Source organism: Mustelus asterias, chromosome 5, assembly GCF_964213995.1.
Source record: "Mustelus asterias chromosome 5, sMusAst1.hap1.1, whole genome shotgun sequence".
Classification (NCBI taxonomy): domain Eukaryota; kingdom Metazoa; phylum Chordata; class Chondrichthyes; order Carcharhiniformes; family Triakidae; genus Mustelus; species Mustelus asterias.
Window position 1 is genome coordinate 142,245,529 of NC_135805.1, and position 22,645 is coordinate 142,268,173.

At 47.2% G+C, this 22,645-nt stretch overlaps 1 protein-coding gene across 1 annotated transcript; it reads left to right on the forward strand.

Moving 5' to 3' along the window:
* Window positions 1-964: 964 nt before the first annotated feature.
* LOC144494027 (cyclic GMP-AMP synthase-like) lies at window positions 965-22,019 on the forward strand. Its single transcript, XM_078213601.1, has 5 exons — window positions 965-1,933; window positions 10,119-10,338; window positions 13,609-13,878; window positions 15,990-16,089; window positions 20,241-22,019. Exons 1-5 carry the CDS (start codon window positions 965-967, stop codon window positions 20,587-20,589), a joined length of 1,908 nt encoding a protein of 635 aa, XP_078069727.1. The 3' UTR covers window positions 20,590-22,019.
* The last annotated feature ends 626 nt before the right edge of the window (window positions 22,020-22,645 follow it).

Below are 22,645 nucleotides of genomic sequence, written 5' to 3' on the forward strand. Positions count from 1 at the left end.
AGGTTGTAAATTTTGTTATGGTCAGTAATGTTACTGGCACCAGCAAGGACTACAAAACTAGGGTTTACTGATCCTGTTTTGGGAGGAAAGAGATCTGCCAACCACTTTGTGCGTGTGACATCATATGGTCTATTTTGCCATCTGGGTAACAAGATAGATGAAACAATAACTGACTTGCCCCACCCACAGCCAAATTTTAAAAACATGACTTCCATATGCGAAGAGATTTACCAAGTGCTGGATCCATCACTTGTAATTTTGAGAGAGTTAGCTTTGAACAAGGATCATCTGGTCTCAATGTTAATTTTTTCTCTCTCTACAGATGCTGCGAGACCTGCTGAGTTTATCCAGCATTTTCTGCTTTCATTCCAGATTTCCAGCATCTAGTATTTTGTTTTTAATAAGTTGGAATCTTCCCAAATTAATATTATCTGGTGCTGCTATGCTCATCAGTGGGTTTACTTTGTAAGTTTAGAGCACTCTAATTTTTATTTTCTGACATCGGTCTTTTTCCTAAAGCACATTGTTTCTCTCCAGCACCTCCACAGATATAAAACAATCAGCACTAATGCTTGCTCACAATACCTTTTAAATACCTAGAGTAAGCTGTTGGACACATCTGTAGTAGTGAGAAGCTACAATAGCAATGCAAACTACTTAATGCTGTCTTTTAACATTCAGCAGGTGACGAGTCCATCAAATTACCTAGAGAGCCTGACTGGGGAATTCCCCAACATTTTGGTTGTATAACTGAAGACTTGTGGTTTTAAACTGGCTGCACCAGCCAAGCTGTGGAGCCAGAGTCGGAATGGGTCTGGGAGTGGGTACGAACCAGGAGTAACTGCGAGTGATTCTGGATTGAGGGGGGCGGGATCGCAGCCAGATTTGGGCGGGGATTAGTCCAGTTCCGCTTCGGCGCTAGTTTGAGAAGCACGGGTAAAGTGGGACCGAATTTCGGAGGGAGATGAGCCAGAGGAAAGCAGCAGGGACTGGGGTCAGGGTCGCTGGCCGGCCAGCAGGCAGCCCGTCAGCCCAGCACCCCGCCCTCAACAGGGCTGCCGGTGCCAACCCAAAGGACCAGCCGGGGAAAGGCTCCAAGGAGCGGCCGCGACAGAGCAGTTATCCCGATAGTAAATCCCAGAGCAGCCCCGCAGACTCCAGCAGCAAGAGTGGCAGCCACAGAGAGGGGAATGGAGGCAAGAATCAAGGCGCCAGGTCCAGCAGAATTGGGGGTGAGCAGGCAATGAGGCCCAGCAGGGCTGGGGGTGAGCAGGGCACCAGGTCCAGCAGGGCTGGGGGTGAGCAGGGCACCAGGTCCAGCAGGGCTGGGGCTGAGCAGGGCACCAGGTCCAGCAAGGCGGGGGGTGAGCAGGGCACCAGGTCCAGCAGGGCTGCGGGTGAGCAGGGCACCAGGTCCAGCAGGGCTGGGGGTGAGCAGGGCACCGGGTCCAGCAGGGCTGGGGGTGAGCAGGGCACTGGGTCCAGCAGGGCTGGGGGTGAGCAGGGCACCGGGTCCAGCAAGGCGGGGGGTGAGCAGGGCACCAGGTCCAGCAGGGCGGGGGGTGAGCAGGGCACCGGGTCCAGCAGGGCTGGGGGTGAGCAGGGCACTGGGTCCAGCAGGGCTGGGGGTGAGCAGGGCACCAGGTCCAGCAGGGCTGGGGATGAGCAGGGCACCGGGTCCAGCAGGGCTGGGGGTGAGCAGGGCACCGGGTCCAGCAGGGCTGTGGGTGACAGTGAGAAGGATCTGAATTTGAACAAAATCTTGAGGAATGTGGTTGAAAATCTGCGGATTCGATCTGCCCAGAAATGCCGAGCATCGAAGCAGGTTAATGAGGTGGTGGATCATTTGCTGCAGTACATCAAGAAGGATTCTGCTAGATGCTTTGCAACAATTGAAAAGTTAGCGAGTGGCAGCTACTACGAGAACGTGAAGGTATTTTTAAATGCATCCGCCTGTTTCACTGCCTATTTCCCCTCCTTTTTTGTTCTGCAAAGATTTCCCTATCCTCGGATATGGTTTCTTTTGGTTTCATTTTCTCAAGTATTGGGACAGATTCCACCTCCTGTGGTGTGGAGAAGTGACTAGGCAGGTTGGGCTGCATTTGGACTATTGCGTGCAGTTCTGGCTGCCACCCTACCCAGCAGGACATGGATGCTTTGGAGAGGGTGCAAAGAAAGTTTACCAGGATGTTATCTAGTCTGGAGGGTTTTAGATATGAGGAGAGGTTGGATAAACTTGGATTGTTTTCACTGGAAAGACGAAGGTTGAGGGGTGACCTGATAGAGGTCTACAAAATTGAGAGGCATAGACAGGGTGGATAGTCAGAGGCTTTTCCCCAGGGTGGAAGAGTCAACTACAAGAGGGTAGTGAATTCCACACATTCACCATTCTCTGTGTGAAGAAATTTCTCCTCACCTCAGTTCTAAAAGGTTTACCCTTTATCCTCAAACTATAACCCCTAGTTCTGGATTCCCGCACACCATTGGGAACATTCTTTCTGAATCCTGTTAGAATTTTATAAGTTTCTATGTGGTCCCCTCTCACATTTTTAAACTCCAATGAATACAATCCTAACCGACTTAGTCTCTCCTCATGTGACAGACATAGCCCAGTCCATCACACAAACCAGCCTCCCATCCATTGACTCTGTCTACACTTCCTGCTGCCTCGGAAAAACAGCCAGCATAATCAAGGACCCCACACATCCAGACAATCTCTCTTCCACGTTTTTCAGCAGAGAAAAAGATACAAGAGTCTGAGATCACAAACCAACCGACTCAAGAACAGTTTCTTCCCTGCTGCCATCAGACCTTTGAATGAACCTACCTTATATTAAGTTGATCTTTCTCTATATCCTAGCTATGATTGTAATAGTGTATTCTGCACCCTCTCCTTTCCTTCTCCCCTATGTACTCTATGAACGGAATGCTTTATATAGCACGCAAGAAACAATACTTTTCGCTGCATAGCAATACATGTGACAATAATAAATCAAATCAAAAAGACCTACTATCCCACGAATCAGCCTGGTAAACCTTCACTGCACTCCCTCTATTTGTTGTGATGTTGATTGAGGGATGAATATTGGCCAGGACTCCAGGGGGAATTCTGCTGTTCTTTGTTGCAGTGGTGCTATGGGGGTCTTTGAAATCCCATCTGAGCAGAAAGATGGGGCCTCAGTTTAACATCTTATCCCAGAGCAGTCCCTCAGCACTGAACTGGAGTGTCAGCCTTGCTTTTTGTGCCACGTCCTGGAGTGCGACTTGAACCCAGAATCACATGACTCCGAGGCGAGCCTGTTACTAACTGAGCCGGTGCTGCCACTAACAGGAGAGTTATTCATGGTCAACACAGCTCTATGAAAGGGAAATCATGTTCAACTATTTTTTTTGTGGTGTAACTAGCAGAATCGATAAGGGAGAACCAATTAATGTAGAATATTTGAATTGTCCAAGATATTCGATTAAAATGCAACACACAAGGGTTGTTACACAAGATTGGGGTTTGGAGTGAATATTGACAATTGCAAACTGGTCCATAGCTGGAAAACAGCAAGTAGGAATACATGGGTCAGTTTCAGAATGGCAGTGTATAACTAGTAGACTATTGCAAAGATCTTTATTTGGGTTTCAGTTATTTACAATCTATATATCAATGAATTAGAGAAGAGGACTGAGTACAGTACATACACAAGTGTGTTGATGTATAAAGTTAGGTGGGAAAGTAAGCTGTGTGGAGAACTTCGAAATGGATATAGACTGATTCACTGAATGAGCAAGAGGGTGGCTGATGTGGTGTAATGTGGGGAAGAGTGAGATTATCTACTTTGGTAGGAAGAATGGAAAAACAGGATATTATTTTAAAAGGTAGCAAATATTAGAATGCAGGGAGATTTGGGCATCCGTGTACACAAATCACTGAACGTTAATGTGCAGGTACAGGAGGCTGTTAGACAGGAAATGTATACTTGTCATTACTGCACACAAATTGGAATATACAAGTAAGAAATTGTGAAATTGTACAGGGCTTCTAAAGTACGACTGATGTACTGCGGACAGTTTTAGCCTCCTGATCTTGTGAGGGGTACACTCACCCAAAGGGAGGTGCGACAAAGATTTACTGAATTGATTTCTGGGACTGTATATGGGGGGCCTTTTTTCTGGAGTATTGAAGATTTAGTTGTGAACTCGGTGGAACATGAAATTCTTAAGGGATTTGGCAAGGGTCGGTGCTGAGAGGCTGTTTCTCTTGGCTAGAGGAACCTGTCTCAGGATACGAGGTGGACCGTTTGGGACTGAGATGAGGAGAACTTTCTTCACTCAGAGAATAGTGAATCTTTGGAATTGTCTACCTAGAGGGCTGGTATATTCAAGAATGAGGATAGATTCTTGGGCACTGTGGGAATTAAGGGATATAGGGATTCACTGTAGAATCCCTACAGTGCAGAAAGAGGACATTCGGCCCACCGACTCTCTCTGTGACCCAGGCCCTATTCCCATAACCCCATGTATTTACCCCACCAATCCCCCGAACCTACAAATCTTCGGATACTAACGTGCAATTCACCATAGCCAATCAACCTAACCCGCACATCTTTCGGACTGAGAGAGGAAACCGGAGCACCCGGAGGAAACCTACGCAGACACAGGGAGAATGTGCAGACGCCACACAGACAGGGAATCGAACGGGTCCCTGGCGCTGTGAGGCAGCAGCGCTAACTACTGTGCCACCCAAGAGCAGGGAAGTAGAGTTGAGGTAGAAGTTCAGCCATTGAATAGCAGAGCAGGCTCGAGGGGCTGAATGGCCTACCCCGCTTCTATTTCTTATGTCCATATATTCTCAACATTAAATTCATATTTGAACGATTACCAAATGCTTCTATTTACAAGAGAACAGATAGCAGCTCGAGATACTTGGAGACAGACAGAGAGAATCAGAGAGAGAGAGGCAGGCAGCGAGAATGAAACATTTAGAGATGGAGGGAGATGAGTAGCAAGAAAGGGAGCGAGATGAGTAGAGCGAAGGAGCGAGACAACAGAGCGAGAGAGAAATAACAGTAAGAGAAATATTATCACAGAAGGGCAGAGAGGGAGGAGCAGATGGAGATACATTGAGAAAGAGATCGGGTGAACAGGAGAGGGGAACCAGGAACAAACCGAGTGGGCAGGTTGACCAACTCTTATGAAACAAAATAAGGGGCACTTTGATGTGGGATGGGTGAGGGGACGGGGGGGGGGGGGGGGGGGTGGCATCATAACACCCCTTGGTTGCCAGAGGCAAAGGCAAGAGGACATTCCCAGGCCCAGCCTCCCAAAGGCAGTCTGAGAAATAAGGGACAAATGAGATCCCTGAGGACAAACAATCAATATAAGGGACAATCCCTTAAAATATGGGAGAGTACCAGGGAGCAGGCAGACGTGGAAGAGAGGCAGGGAGGAGGTTACAGAAGATGGGGAGGCTTGGGGGAGCAGATAGGCAGAGAGAAAGGGACAGGTTGAGGCAAAAATAGCAGAAAGGCAGAGAGAGAGAGTCTGGGAGAGGCAGAGAGGATTTTGATTTGATTTATTATCACATGTATTAGTATACAGTGAAAAGTATTGTTTCTTGCATTATACAGACAAAGCTTACCATTCATAGAGTACATAGGGAAGGAAAGGAGAGGGTGCAGAATGTAGTGTTACAGTCTTTTTTTAAATACTTTTCCAATTCAATCAAATCAAATCCAATTCAGAGTCTCAACAAGTTGAGACATTTCAGATCCAGGCTGACAAGACAGGGCGAGCGACCAAAATCACCCTGTCCTGGGCCTGATCTACATGAGCCAAGCTGTTTGGAGAAGGGGGAGGTTCCTCCTCCAAGACTTGAGCTCATTTGCATCTTAGCCAAAAGGCCGAGATGCCGCTTTTAAAAATTGCTTCATATGAAACATATGAAGCTTCAGTGTAACCCAATGACCTCAACCAAGTGCAGCATCCAATCCATACTACACTTGATCTTAGCCAAAAGGCCGAGAAGTGTTACAGTCTTAGCTAGGGTGTAGAGAAAGATCAGCTTAATATAAGGTAAGTCCATTCAAAAGTCTGATGGCAGCAGGGAAGAAGCTGTTCTTTAGTTGGTTGGTACGTGATCTCAGACTTTTGTATCTTTTTCCCGGTGGAAGAGAATGTTCGGGTGCGTGAGGTCCTTAATTATGCTGGCTGCTTTTCCGAGGCAGTAAACAGTCGATGGAGAAGGAGGACAGGAGGGAGAGCAAGAAAGAGGCAAAGACTTTGAGACAGGGGTAGGCAGAGAACATAGAGAGGGACAGATAGAATCAAAAAAAGAGGGAGAAAGACAATCAGAAAGAATGACAGAAAGTAGCTTTGGCAATGATTGGTGAAATAAAGCATGGATTTGATTGTCTCCTACACATCTTTAAATAAAACGAGTTTTATCTGCATTTAGTTGCATGGGCAACACAGTGGCACAGTGGTTAGCACTGCTGCCTCACACCACCAGGGACCTGGGTTCAATTCCCGCTTGGGTCACTGTCTGTGTGGAGTTTGCACATTCCCCCCGTGTCTGTGTGGGTTTCCTCCGGGTGCACCGGTTTCCTCCCACACTCCAAAGATGTGCGGGTTAGGTTGATTGGCCATGCTAAATTGCCCCTAAGTGTCAGGGGGACTACCTGGGGTTTTGGGGATAGGGCCTGGGTGGGATTGTGGTCAGTGCAGACTTGATGGGCTGAATGGCCTCCTTCTGCACTGTAGGATACTATGATTACTTGTTAATTTGAATGAAAGCAATGCAACAACTGATTTAAATCGATTACCACACAGTATCCAAAATCTTGAGATTTTTCAAATTTAAAATAACTTTGCATGAAACAGAATAAGCTGTAATTTTGAAATATGTAATTTATCTGTTTAATGTCCTAGGCGGTGATCTTTTTTAGGATAGTCCCTAAAAAATAAAGTGAATTTTGACAATGTTGTCATGGATTGGTTGCAGCCTAGGGAGGGCCTTTCAGCCCATCATGTGCATGCTGTCTCTCCCAATCTCATTATACCGAAACGATATATTAAACCACGAGGGAAATAAAGGCTTGTTATAAATTGGCGACAGAGACCAAGGCTTGATGCATCGCATTTGTATACCACCCACGGTCATACCTACTGAGCCCAGGGATAATGAGCTGCTTGCATCACCAGTACATGCCCTGGAGTAAAGGTGCGGCTTCCTCCCACACAGCCCAGACATAGAGATACACATTTAACATTTCTGCATGTTACACAAGATACTGTGTGAGAAAAGGAGGCCTCACTCCTCCTCAAGGACAGCAGAATCCTCCTTTTCCCCAGGGAATGGGAGGACTCCTTTAACGTTTTTATTTATTAGTGTCACAAGTCTGCTTGCATGAAGTTACTGTGAAAATCCCCGAGTCACTACATTCCGGCGCCTGTTCGGGTACACAACGGAATTTAACATGACCAATGCACCTAACCAGCACATGTTTCGGACTGTGGGAGGAAACCGGAACACCCGGAGGAAACCCATGCAGACACGGGGAGAATGAGCAGACTCCGCACAGGCAGTGACCCAAGCCGGGAATCAAACCTGTGTCCCTGGCGCTGTGAGGTGGCAGTGCTAACCACTGTGCCACCGTGCCCCACCCTAAGAACATAAGAACTAGGAGCAGGAGTTGGCATTTCAGCTCCTCAAGCCTGTTCTGCTATTTAATGCGACCATGGCTGATCTTGTGTCAGCCCTAACTTGACTTTCCTGTCCGTTCCTCATAACCCTTCAACCTATTGCTAACTAAAAATTCATCTAGCTCCTCAAATTTACTCAATGTCCTGGCACCCACTGCATTCTGGGGTAGTGAGTCCCACAGATTCACGACCCATCGAGAGAAGTAGTTTCTCCTCATCTGTTTTAAATCTGCTACCCATTATCCTAAAACTATGACCCCTTGTTCTAAATTGCCCACAAGAGGAAGCATCAGCTATATCTCTACTTTGTCTATACCTTTTATCTTCTTATATACCTCAATGAGATTCCCTCATTTTTCTAAACTCTAAAGAATATCGGTCTAAACTCAATCTCTCTTCATAAGATAAACCCCTCATCTCTGGAATCAATCTAGTGAACTTCCTATGAACTATAACCATCCTCAAATAAGGGGACCAAAACTGTACACAGTACACTGGATGTAATCTCATCAATGCCTTGTATAGTTGCAGCAACATTTCCTTACTTTTATACTCTATTCCTTTGGCTATAAATGCCAAATTCCTATTTGCTTTCCTTATTACCTCAATACCAACCGTATGCAACTCATGCACAAGAACACCTAGTTCCTTCTGCACCAAGGCACCCCAAAGTCTCTCTCCATTTAGATAAGTTACCTTTCCATTTTTCTGACCAAAATGCATAACCTCACACTTAACCATCTGTCAACATTTTGGTCGACTAACCTAACCTATCTATATCCATTTGTCAAGTTGTGATTTCTTCATTACAACTTACTATCCCACTTATTATTTTAGTGACATCTGCAAATTTGGCTTTTGTACCTTCTATCCCTGTATCCAAGTCATTAATATAGATTATAAATAGTTTGGGCCCAAGGACTGAACCCTGTAGCACCCCACTTGTTACATCTTGCCAACAAGAAAAAGACCCATTTATCCTGCCTCTCTGCCTTCTGCCAGTTAGCCAGTCTTCTATTCAAACTAATAAATTACCCCTAACCCCATGTAATCTTACCTTCGGTGCGGCACCTTATTAAAGGCCTTCCTGAAGTCTAGATAGACTACATCTACAGGATCTCCATTATCCACCCTGCTTGTTATATCTTTGAAGTACTCTCGCAAATTAGTCAAACACAATTAAGATTGGAGGATGTTCAATTAGGTGGAAGGAGTTTCTGGAAAGTGTTGTGGAAGGATAGGAAAACTTCACATTCCTATTCTGATCTCATGGGTAGATGGCAGGTGAGAGCATCCGAACACGTCACCAGAGTGTCAGAAAGGAATTACGACTTCCCATCAAAGCATAAGAAATAAGAGTTGGAGTAAGCAATACATCCCTGAAACTGAATCATTCACTAAGTTCGTAGCTAAACTCACATTTAAGTTTTAATTTTCAGTTTATTTATTAGTCACAAGTAGCTTACATTAACACTGTAATAAAGTTACTGTGAAAATCTCCCAGTCGCCACACTCTGGCACCTATTCGGGTACACCAAGTGTTAATTTAGCACGGCCAATCCACCTAAACCAGCACATCTTTCAGACTGTGGGAGGAAACCGGAGCACCCGGAGGAAACCCACGCAGACTTGGGGAGAATGTGCAAATTCCACACAGACGGTGACCCAAGGCTGGAATCGATCCCAGGTCCCTGGAGCTGTGAGGCAGCAGTGCTAACCACTGTGCTACCGTGTCGCATCAACTCCGCTTCCCTACCCTCTCCCTTGGTTCCACTAGAGTCCAAAAATCTCTGCATCTCAATCTTAGACATACTGAACGGCTGAGTATTTCCAGCTCCCCAGGAATTGGGAATTCTAAAGATCCACAATGCTCAGGGGAAGAAATTCATAGAAATCATAGAAACCCTACAGTGCAGAAGGAGGCCATTCGGCCCATCGAGTCTGCACCGACCACAATCCCACCCAGGCCCTACCCCCACATATTTTACCCGCTAATCCAACTAACCTACACATCTCAGGACTCTAAGGGACAATTTTAGCATGGCCAATCAACCTAACCCGCACATTTTTGGACTGTGGGAGGAAACCGGAGCACCCGGAGGAAACCCACGCAGACACGAGGAGAATGTGCAAACTCCACACAGACAGTGACCCGAGCCGGGAATCGAACCCGGGACCCTGGAGCTGTGAAGCAGCAGTGCTAACCACTGTGCTACCGTGCCGCCCAATCACAGTGTGAAATGGGCGAATCATTCTGCCACTGGAGCGAGGAGGGCATTGCTTGGCAGGATCACACTGGAGGGGGTATTTGCTGGATACAGTAGGATGTGTGGTGACGGTTTGGGAGGGGGGGGGAAGAGGGAGGATCTAATCAGCTGGTGATGAGGTCAGCTTCATTTCAGTTTTTCCTTTTGAATCTCTTGCAGATCTCAGAACCAAATGAGTTTGACATAATGATCACCGTTCCTGTCAAAAGGATCGATTTTACCGAAGTGGATTCTGAAGGCGCTTTCTACCAAGTGGCGTTTAAGAGAAACGTGGGGTCCAACCCACTCAGTCAGTTTGTTAACAATGGAACTCTGTCTGCTGAAGAAATGATTGGATACCTCAGGAAACTCATAAAAGAAGCAGCAAAAACTCTGTCAGGTGGGTACGAGGTTGCACTCATCGACATTACTCCCAGTGCAGAGGGGTTTGTGTATTGAAATTACTCCCAGTGCAGGGGGCTTTGTGTATTGAAATTACTCCCAGTGCAGGGGGGTTTGTGTATTGAAATTACTCCCAGTGCAGGGGGGTTTGTGTATTGAAATTACTCCCAGTGCAGAGGGGTTTGTGTATTGAAATTACTCCCAGTGCAGGGGGCTTTGTGTATTGAAATTACTCCCAGTGCAGGGGGGTTTGTGTATTGAAATTACTCCCAGTGCAGGGGGGTTTGTGTATTGAAATTACTCCCAGTGCAGGGGGGTTTGTGTATTGAAATTACTCCCAGTGCAGGGGGGTTTGTGTATTGAAATTACTCCCAGTGCAGGCTGGTTTGTGTATTGAAATTACTCCCAGTGCAGGCTGGTTTGTGTATTGAAATTACTCCCAGTGCAGGGGGGTTTCTGCACAGTAACTGGGTCAGTGTGTTTCTGTATTGAAATTGCCCTCTTTCTATTCCATTCTCTTGGCACCCAGGCTGGGATTCAGCTCGCCTCACTCACATTTAATCACAGAGCTTGGGCAATGGCTCTTTTCTGGGTGAGATCACAGCATAGACCAATCCTGTCTTTAGCTGACACATTGGTTTGCGTACCAGTTGTGTGTGGGACACCTTGACGCCTCTATCCGGGTTGAGGGATATTGTTGTGTGCACTCTACTCGGCTGGTTTCAATTTCAACCACTTCTGTATCTCTCACACAGCACAGTCACACAAAGGGTTTGATTTGATTTGATTTATTATTGTCACATGTATTGGGATGCAGTGAAAAGCATTATTTCTTGCGCACTATGCAGACAAAGCATACTGTTCATAGAGTACATAGGGGAGAAGGAAAGGAGAGGGTGCAGAATGTAGTGTTACAGTCTTAGCTAGGGCGTAGAGAAAGATCAACTTAATATAAGGTAGGTCCATTCAAAAGTCTGATGGCAGCAGGGAAGAAGCTGTTCTTGAGTCGGTTGGCATGTGATCTCAGCCATTTGTATTCTTTCCCCGACGGAAGAAGGTGGAAGACGGTATGTCCAGGGTGTGTGGGGTCATTGATTGTGCTGGCTGCTTATCTGAGGCAGCGGGAAGTGTAGACAGAGTCAATGGATAGGAGGCTGTTTTGTGTGATGGACTGGGCTGCGTTCACAACCCTTTGTAGTTTCTTGCAGTCTTGGGCAGAGCAGGAGCCATACCAAGCTGTGATACATCCGGAAAGGATGCTTTCTGTGGAGCATCTGTAAAAATTGGTGAGAGTCGGACATGCCAACTTTTCTGAAGCTTTTGAGAAAGTAGAGGCGTTGGTGGGCTTTCTTACCTATAGCATTGGCATGGAGGGACCAGGACAGTTTGTTGGTGATCTGGACACTGAGAAACTCGAAGCTCTCAATCATTTCCACTTTGTTCCCATGGATGTAGACAGGGGCAGGTCCTCCATTACACTTCCTGAAGTCGATAACTATCTCCTTCGTTTAGTTGACATTGAGGGAGAGATTATTGTTGTCGAACCAGTTCACCAGATTCCCTGTCTCTTTCCTGTACTCTGTGTCTCATCATTGTTTGAGATCTGACCCGCTATGGTGGTATCATCAGCAACCTTGAGAATAGAGTTGGAGGGGAAGGGTGATGGAAAACTGGACTCCCCTCTCCTCCCAAAAGACTCTGGATGTTAGGGGACCAGCGAAAGTTTCCAAGGACGAGAGTAAAAGATTATTGTTGGATGCCAAAGGATATGTATCGGAGGTGGGTGATGGAGCTGAGGAGAGCCGATTGATCATAATTGAATTGAATGATGGGACAGGCTTGAGGGGCTGAATGGTCTCCTATTATTGCAATAACTCCAGGAGTCGGCTGCAAAGGAACACTGCTTTTATTGCACAAGATAAAAAAGGGCAAAAACCACAAGCCCGTGGTGAACACAACAGGTCCCAACGGGACAAAGCGATAGTGGACCCACTCAGGGGCCTGCTTTATACAGGGCTCGGTGTACGAGCTCCACCTGGTGGGTTCATTACCAATCCTCAGGGAGCTCGTATTCAACAAGTCCGACAGGGAGGTCACTCAGTGATTCCCCATGCAAGTCCTGGGGGTTATCACAATGATCATTTTCCTCTAGGTTACTGGGATAGGGAGCTACCCACAGCCACCAACAATCCCTTCACCCTCTGACTTTGGCTTCTTCCTGTTGGCCATTAGCCACTCACTGCGGAGGAGAAACCTTGAGCGCCAGTGAATGTTTCACTGGGATTGTTCTCCCTGGAAAGAGGGAGGCTGAGGGGCAATCTAATAGAAGTTTATAAAATTATGAGAGGTATAGATAGGGTGAACAGTTGGAAGCTTTTTCCCAGGGCAGAAATGACAATTACAAGGGGGCACAAGTTCAAGATGAGGGGGGAACGGTTCAGTGGAGGTGTGCGGGGGAAGTTTTTTACACAGAGGGTGGTGGGGGCCTGGAATGCACTGCCACGTGAGGTGGTTGAGGCAGTTACGTTAGCCACATTTAAGACTTACCTAGATAGACATTTGAACAGAAGGGGAAATAGGAAGATATAAGCGGTTGGTCTAGATTGGTAAACGTGATTGGCGCAGGCTTGGTGGGCCAAAGGACCTGTTCCTGTGCTGTACTGTTCTGTGTTCTTTGTTAACATAGAAACATAGAAGATAGGAGCAGGAGGAGGCCATTGGCACTTTGAGCTATTCCACCATTCATTACAATCATGGCTGATCGTCCAACTCAATAGCCTAATCCTGCTTTCTCCCCATAACCTTTGATCCCATTCGCCCCAAGTGCTGTATCCAGCCGCCTCTTGAATACATTCAATGTTTCGGAATCAACAACTTCCTGTGGTAATGAATTCCACAGGCTCACCACTCTTCGGGTGAAGAAATGTCTCCTCACCTCCGTCCTAAATGGTCCGCCCTGAATCCTCAAACTGTGACTGCTGGTTCTGGACTCCGCCACCATCGGGAATATCGTCCCTGCATCTACCCAGTCTAGTCCTGTTAGAATTTTATAAGTCTCTATGAGATCCCCCCTCATTCGTCTGAACTCCAGCGAAAACAATCCTAACCTCGTCAATCTCTCCTCATACATCAGTCCCGCCATCCCCGGAATCAGCCTGGTAAACCTTAACGGTCTAACCCCAGTGCTCTAAGATTATTCAGGATAGACATTATTGACAGAACTCCACAGGTTACAAAACCTAATTTTTTGCAATCCATTCTTCGATAGGACACAGCATCAAAGTGGAAAGGAAAAAGGCTGGGAGTCCCGCCGTGACCCTTCAGATTGAGGATGAGGATCACGGTCCGATCTCGCTGGACATGGTTCTAGCTCTGAAAGTTCATTCACAGAGCTGGCCAGACAGTACCACTGACGGTCTGAGGATTGAAGACTGGTTGGGAAAGAAGGTTAGGAGGGATTTCCGAATGGAGCCTTTCTATCTTGTACCAAAGCAGCCACCTTATGTGACACAAGCAACACCGAGTCAGTCACCTAAAGGTATTTATCTACCTGTTACACCCACTTCAGTTTCAACTCACTGCTATCTGGAAGTACAGAGAATCCCCATATATACCAACAGTGCCACCACGCCTGTCCTGCACGCACTCGGACAATTTGCCATAAACACAATAGGTTTATTTATTAGTGTCACAAGTCGGCTTACATTAACACCGCAATGAAGTTACTGTGAAAATCGGCATGGTGGCACAGTGGTTAGCACTGCTGCCTCACAGCGCCAGGGACCCGCGTTCGATTCCCGGCTTGGGTCACTGTCTGTGCGGAGTCTGCACATTCTCCCCGTGTCTGCGTGGGTTTCCTCCGGGTGCTCTGGTTTCCTCCCACAGTCTGAAAGACGTGCTAATTAGGTGCATTGACACGAACAGGCGCCGGAGTGTGATGACTAGGGGAATTTCACAGTAACTTCATTGCAGTGTTAATGTAAGCCTTACTTGTGACTAATAAATAAATTTTACTTTACTTTTACTTTACTGTGAAAATGCCCTAGTTGCCACACTCCGGTGCCTGTTTGGGTACACTGAGGGAGAATTTAGCACGGCCAATGCACCTAACCGACACGTCTTTCAGACTGTGGGAGGAAACCGGAGCACCCGGAGGAAACCCATGCAGACATGGGGAGAATGTGCAGACTCCGCACAGACAGTGACCCAAGCCGGGAATCGAACCTGGGTCCCTGGCACTGTGAGGCAGCAGTGCTAACCACTGTGCCACGTGGTAACATCTTCTATGTTTTACATGTACAAAAGGTAGCAGGTGTTTTAAGTGTTTGAGGGGGCAAATTTCCTCCGATCTTCTCATACTCAGTGCTATAACTTCACCAGAAACCATTCGGTATGCAAACAGAGTTTCCACTGACATCTTTTGATAAAGTTAATGGGAGCAGCCTGATGGAACTTTGTCCCACAGGCCACCCTAGCAAAACAAGAGAGTTGTGGCTATGTCTATATCTTTTGGTAGAATATGGTGGTGTGTCATTACACTTCATGTATAAAGAGCAGAGGCTGCCACAGCCAGAGCCCTGTCTGGGCAGGATTGCACAAACCCGATGCTGGGATCAGCAACACCGGACACCAGGGGAATGAATGGCAGAAGAGGAAGGATGTGAGTAGCACAGCTAAGATCACTATTTAGAAGCACTGATGGAAACATAGAATATAGGAGCAGGAGGAGGCCATTTGGCCCCTCGAGCCTGCTCCACCATTCATTATGACCATGGCTGATCATCCAAATCAATAGCCTGATCCCACCTTTCCCCCCAGTATCCTTTGATCCCCATCATCCCAAGAGCTATATCCAACTGCTTTTGGAAAACATTCAATATTTGGGCCTCAACCACTTTCTGTGGAAGTGAATTCCACAGGCTCACCACTCCCTGGCCGAAGATATTCTCATCTCTGTCCTAAACGGTCTACCCCTGTATGCTCAGGCTGTGACCCCTGGTTCTGGACACCCCCGCCATTGGGAACATCCTTCCTGCATCTCCCCATCTAGTCCTGTTAACATTTTATAGGTTTCTATGAGATGGCCCCTCATTCTTCTGAACTTGAATATAATCCTAACCGATGCAATTTTTCCTTGAATGCCAGACCTGCCATCCCCGGAATCAGCCTGGTAAACCTTCCCAACACCCCCTCTGGAGCAAGAGCATCCTTCCTTACATAAGGAGACCAAAACTGCACACATTATTCCAGGTGTGTCCCACCAAGGCCCTGTATAACGGCATCAGAACATCCCCGCTCCTGTATTCGAATCCCCTCACAATGAAGGCCAACATACCATTTGCCTTCTTTACTGCCTGCTGCACCTGCATGCTTACCTTCAGCGACTGGTGCACGAGGACACCCAGGTCTCATTGCACATTCCCATCTCCCAATCTATAGCCATTCAGATAATAATCTGCCTTCCTGTTTTTGCTACCAAAGTGGAGAACCAAACATTTATCCAAATTAAACTGCATCTGCCAATCATTTGCTCACTCGCTCAACTTGTCCAAGTCACACTGAAGGATCTCTGCACCCTCCTCACAGTTCACCCTCCCACCCAGCTTTTGATCTGAACCTGAACTTTTGAATTGATTTTAATCTTTACAGAAATGTGGCGGATTTCATTCTCTCATATTGAGAAGAAGATGCTCTTGAACCATGGCAATTTAAAGACATGCTGTGAGAATGGATTACGCAAGTGTTGCAGGTTTGACGTTTGCCTTTGCTGTACCATCTTGGACTGCTTCCAATCACTTACTTTCTCTCTGTGACACCAGTCTGAGGATGTTAGCAGATAAAGCGCTTTACACAAGTCCCATGAAATTGTCTACACAGAGTGGGAGACCTGAATAAAACATGCAGGAAGATTGAGGATTAATGTCAGTTACAGGATAGACAGTGAGGAACAGGAACAGGGTTAAGGTCAGTTACAGGATGATATGGAGATGCCGGCGTTGGACTGGGGTAAACACAGTAAGAAGTTTAACAACAACAGGTTAAAGTCCAACAGGTTTATTTGGTCGCAAAAGCCACACAAGCTTTCAGAGCCTTAAGCTCCTTCTTCAGGTGAGTGGGAATTCTGTTCACAAACAGGGCATATAAAGACACAAACTCAATTTACATGAATAATGGTTGGAATGCGAATCCTTACAACTAATCAAGTCTTAAAGGTACATACAATGTGAGTGGAGAGAGCATTAAGACAGGTTAAAGAGATGTGTATTGTCTCCAGACAGGACAGCCAGTGAGATTCTACAAGTCCAGGCAAGCTGTGGGGGTTACTGATAGTGTGACATGAACCCAATATCCCGGTTGAGGCCATCCTCATGTGTGCGGAACTTGGCTGTCAGTTTCTGCTCAGCGACTCTGTGCCATTGTGTGTCATGAAGGCCGCCTTGGAGAACGCTTACCCAAATATCAGAGGCCGAATGCCTGTGACCGCTGAAGTGCTCCCCAACAGGAAGAGAGCAGTCTTGCCTGGTGATTGTTGAGCGGTGTTCATTCATCCGTTGTCGCAGCGTCTGCATGGTTTCCCCAATGTACCATGCCTCGGGACATCCTTTCCTGCAGCGTATCAGGTAGACAACGTTGGCCGCATTGCAAGAGTATGTACTGTGGATGGTGTTCTCACATGAGATGATGGCATCTGTGTCGATGATCCAGCACGTCTTGCAGAGGTTGCTGTGGCAGGGTTGTGTGGTGTCGTGGTCACTGTTCTCCTGAAGGCTGGGTAGTTTGCTGCGGACAATGGTCTGTTGAGGTTGTGCGGTTGTTTGAAGGCAAGAAGTGGGGGTGTGGGGATAGCATTGGCGAGATGTTCGTCTTCATCAATGACATGTTGAAGGCTCCGGAGGAGATGCCGTAGCTTCTCCGCTCCGGGGAAGTACTGGACGACGAAGGGTACTCTGTCACCATGTCCTGTGTTTGTCTTCTGAGGAGGTCGGTGCGGTTTTTCACTGTGGCGTGTCGGAACTGTCGATCGATGAGTCGAGCGCCATATCCTGTTCTTATGAGGGCATCTTTCAGCGTCTGGAGGTGTCTGTTGCGATCCCGGCCATCCCATTGTATCGGGCAATGGGACCCTGTGCGAGAACCTCTCCGGCTATGTCGAGGGCATCCTGAAACCCATTGTACAAAGAACCCCCAGCTTTTGTCGCGACACTACGGACTTCCTACAGAAACTCAGCACACATGGAGCAGTTGAACCAGGAGCGCTCCTCATCACAATGGATGTCTCGGCACTCTACACCAGCATCCCCCACAATGATGGCATTGCTGCAACGGCCTCAGTACTCAACGCCGTCAACTGCCAGTTTCCAGATGCAATTTTACAACTCATCCGCTTCATCCTGGACTACAGTGTCTTCACCTTCAACAACCAGTTCTTCATCCAGACACACGGAACAGCCATGGGGACCAAATGCGCACCTCAATATGCCAACATCTTCATGCACAGGTTCGAACAAGACCTCTTCACCGCACAGGACCTTCAACCGATGCTATACACTAGATACATCGATGACATTTTCTTCCTTTGGAGTCATGGTGAACATTCACTGAAACAACTATATGATGACATCAACAATTCCATCCCACCATCAGGCTCACCATAGACTACTCCCCGGAAATGGTTGCATTCTTGGACACGCGCATCTCCATTAAGGACGGTCACCTCAGCACCTCACTGTACCGCAAGCCCACGGATAACCTCATGATGCTCCACTTCTCCAGCTTCCACTCTAAACACGTTAAAGAAGCCATCCCCTACGGACAAGCCCTCCGTATACACAGGATCTGCTCGGATGAGGAGGATCGCAACAGACACCTCCAGACGCTGAAAGATGCCCTCATAAGAACAGGATATGACGCTCGACTCATCGATCGACAGTTCCGACGCGCCACAGCGAAAAACCGCACCGACCTCCTCAGAAGACAAACATGGGACACGGTGACAGAGTACCCTTCGTTGTCCAGTACTTCCCCGGAGTGGAGAAGCTACGGCATCTCCTCCGGAGCCTTCAACATGTCATTGATGAAGGCGAACATCTCGCCAAGGCCATCCCCACACCCGCACTTCTTGCCTTCAAACAACCGCACAACCTCAAACAGACCATTATCCGCAGCAAACTACTCAGCCTTCAGGAGAACAGTGACCACGACACCACACAACCCTGCCACAGCAATCTCTGCAAGACATGCCGGATCATCGACACAGATGCCATCATCTCATGTGAGAACACCATCCACCAGGTACACGGTACATACTCTTGCAATGCGGCCAACGTTGTCTACCTGATACGTTGCAGGAAAGGATGTCCCGAGGCATGGTACATTGGGGAAACCATGCAGATGCTGCAACAACGGATGAATGAACACCGCTCGACAATCACCAGGCAAGTGTTCTCTTCCTGTTGGGGAGCACGTCAGCGGTCACGGGCATTCGGCCTCTGATCTTCAGGTAAGCGTTCTCCAAGGCGGCCTTCACGACACACGACGGCGCAGAGTCGCTGAGCAGAAACTGATAGCCAAGTTCCGCACACATGAGGACGGCCTCAGCTGGGATATTGGGTTCATGTCACACTATCTGTTACCCCCACAGCTTGCCTGGACTTGCAGAATCTCACTGGCTGTCCTGTCTGGAGACAATACACATCTCTTTAACCTGTCTTAATGCTCTCTCCACTCACATTGTTTGTACCTTTAAGACTTGATTAGCTGTAAGGATTCGCATTCCAACCATTATTCATGTAAATTGAGTCTGTGTCTTTATATGCTCTGTTTGTGAACAGAATTCCCACTCACCTGAAGAAGGAACTTAAGGCTCCGAAAGCTTGTGTGGCTTTTGCTACCAAATAAACCTGTTGGACTTTAAGCTGGTGTTGTTAAAATTCTTACTGTAGTTACAGGATGGACAGTGAGGAATTTGGGAACAGTGAGGAATTTGGGAACAGTGAGGAATTTGGGAACAGTGAGGAATTTGGGAACAGTGAGGAATTTGGGAACAGTGAGGAATGATGTTTGCAGGGTGGTGTGTGTCCTCGCTTAATTGGAGCACCTTCTGAGATTAGCTATCTTGGCACAGCCTGCTCTGTGAATATTAATGCTGCACTGGCTCTTTGCGCTGCCTGCTGGCTAAAGTACTGAGTTAGAAGCACCATCAGATCACAGATTTCTATTCTTTGCATGGTGGCAGAGTGGTTAGCACTGCTGCCTCACAGCGCCAGGGACCCGGGTTCAATAACAGCCTCGGGTCACAGTCTGTGCAGAGGTTGCATGTTCTCCCCATGTCTACGTGGGTTTCCTCCAACTGTTCGGTTTCTTTCCACAGTCTAAAGATCTGCGGGTTAAGTGGATTGGCCATGCTAAATTGCCGCTTGGTGTTCCAACTTGTGACGGTTAGCTGGTTTAGCCATGATAAATGTGTGGGGTTAAGGGGATTGGGCAGGGTGGTGGCCCCGGGTAGGCTACTCTGTCAGAGACTCGATGGGCCGAATGGCCACCTTCTCCACTGTAGGGAATGTGTGAATCTAATTCGGTGATGTCTAGCAGAGCAGATGCTGTAACTAGGCCTTGTGCTTGGGGCTCGTGTGGAGTGTAGCTCTCGGATTGCTGCTACAGGTCACTATCCCATTCTCCTGCTGCTCCGAGTGCAGACGTGGGCATGATGGGGCACACTTTGTTCCTTTGAATGGTTGGCGCTCTAGTTGATGGTCAGTGCCCGAGCTGATCCGTGAACTGTAGAATGGGTGAGGGACACCAGTTGGCGTTTGCGGAACCATTGTTTCCATGGGTCGGGGAGGAAGTTACACACAATAAAAAGCTACGTGGACTCAATCCGTCGTGTTGTCCTTTTCACAGGAAACCCTGTCTGAAGCTTTTGAAGAACTTGATCCAGAAACTGAAGGAGAGGAACCCTCGCATCCTGGCGAGTGTGTGCTCATACCACGCGAAGACAACTCTGCTCCATGCCTGTGTCAAGAGGCCCAAAGATGAAATGTGGTCCTTTAAAGATCTGGACACCCGCTTCCTTCAGCTCTTGGATGACTTTGTCCAACACCTTAAGGCCACCAATCTTCCTCATTTCTTCATCCCTACCTACAATCTCTTCCAGCCTTGCTTATTTGATTCAAGATGTCGGGAAGCGCTGCTACGGCTGATCGAGAGCGAGAGAAACAACAACTTTCCCATCTTCTCAAGGCCCAATTAACTGTATGGGCGGCACGGTGGCACAGTGGTTAGCACCACTGCCTCACAGCACCAGGGACCCAGGTTCCATTCCCAGCTTGGGTGACCAGCTGTTCGGAGTCTGCACGTTCTCCCCGTGTCCGCATGGGTTTCCTCCGGGTGCTCCGGTTTCCTCCCACAGTCTGAAAGATGTGTGGGTTAGGTTGATTGCCATGCTGAATTTCCAGTTAACATCAGTGGGATTTGCAGGGTAAATATGTGGGGTTATGGGGATAGGGCTTGGGTGGGATTGTTGTCGGTGCAGACTCAATGGGCCGAATGACCCCTCAGCACTGTAGGGATTCTATGATAGCCAGCCATGGTTCAGTTTAAGAGAAATACGGGCGGAAGAAGAAGCATCAGGGGTTAAATTAATGAGGATTAGAGTACAAAAGCAAGGAAGGTATGCTACACACTTCTAAATTACGAGTCGCTCTGTGGCTGCAGAATTGGACTGAATTTTAGAAAGGCCTTGGAAAGCGCACATTTATAAGAATAGTATCGCCGATGAGGGAATTCAGTTACGCGGAGAGGCTGGGATGATTCTCACTGGAGCAGAGCAGATTATGGGGAGGTTTTTATGAGTAGTTTTAAAATCAGAAATGGTTGAGGAGATAAGGGACTGACAGGTGGATCGGTTTAAAATTTAAGATCATTGACCAAAGGGCCGGAGGGGTAGGGAGACGAGGAGAATTTTTATTTCAGTGAAATGCCTGGTGACTGCCTGAGAGATTGGCCGAAGGAATTCAATAGTAGCATTCGGGAGAGAATTAGAGATCACATTAAAATTTCCAGGGCCATGGTGGACACAGGCGAGTGAGATCGAAAGCTTTTTTTCCCCAAAGATACAACACAGGCTTGATGGGCTGAATAGCCTCTGTCTTTGCTGCAAGTGTGTGTGGTTCTGTGAAATCAGATATTTTGAATCAGTTTGGCTCAAATGGTAGAATCTTGCTTTTTACCTTAAAAAAGTGTCAGGTGTAAAAGGTGGCTGATGTATTGAGATTAAAAATGTTCAACCTATCTAATGTTATACAAAGATATAATGTGAAGTAAAGAACAACAGTGCAGTAGGAACCTCAGGGACATTGTTACAACATGAAACCTTAAGGCTGCACAAATGGTTAGCTGTGCCCATTATGAATTCCAAAACTCACATTTGCTGCAGTCCACCATTGATGAGTGGGTGTAATTATAGTGTGACTATAGTGTAACGACTTCAATCAGGCCATTGAGGTTGGCTTATTGGAGTATGAACTCCCTGATTAAGGATCTAATTGATGGGCCAATAAGGGAGTCTTTGCCTTGTACTTAACCGGGAGTGTCAGTTCCTCTGACACGCCCGGAGATAAACTTCTAACGACCGGCACTCTGTGAATTAAAGTTTGTAAATAAAGGGATTTTGGTAAAGGGATTTCTGCCTCTGAAGACTTATTACAGTTTCCAATGTAAATATGGACTGAGGGTATTATAACATATATAAAAATAAGGAGAGAATGGTACTAGATCACATCTATAAGCACAGACCTAATTAACCCCTGACCTGGAACCCTATTCCACCTGGAAACTGCACTTTTGTTCTGGACTTCCTGTGTATTGTCATTGGCGGGGTGGTGCTGGGAGCCAGGAGGGAGGAGGGGAATCCATTGATCTTTATGTCCCTGGGTGCTAAATTAGAAGTCTGTGCCGATTGTAATATTTAAGTCAGGATGTTCCCATGTTTGTTACATTGGTTCCTGGCTGGTAATAAGGATGGGAACTTGTGAGAACAAAAAACAGAAAATGCTGGAAAATCTCAGCAGGTCTGACAGCGTCTGTGGAGAGAGAATGGAGCCAACGTTTTGAGTCTAGATGTCCAGGAAATATTAGCTCATATTCTGTCTTTGATTTCAGCATTTGCAATACTTTGCCTTTTATCTTAATGTGAGACCCTGTGGGAGTGTTTTGATAGGTCCCCAAATCAGTTCAAGGGTCAGTGAAGAGTCAGTCAGTTTCAGGCAGTCTGCCAGTTAGAAGTGCCACAGACACAGAGACAGGAA

Excerpts from the sequence above, each read along its gene's own strand:
- LOC144494027 (XM_078213601.1), top strand. The coding sequence starts at position 965 with ATGAGCCAGAGGAAAGCAGCAGGGACTGGGGTCAGGGTCGCTGGCCGG. Across the intron at positions 10,339-13,608 it reads AGCAGCAAAAACTCTGTCAG|GACACAGCATCAAAGTGGAA; the intron begins GTGGGTACGAGG and ends ATTCTTCGATAG. Across the intron at positions 13,879-15,989 it reads ACCGAGTCAGTCACCTAAAG|AAATGTGGCGGATTTCATTC; the intron begins GTATTTATCTAC and ends TAATCTTTACAG.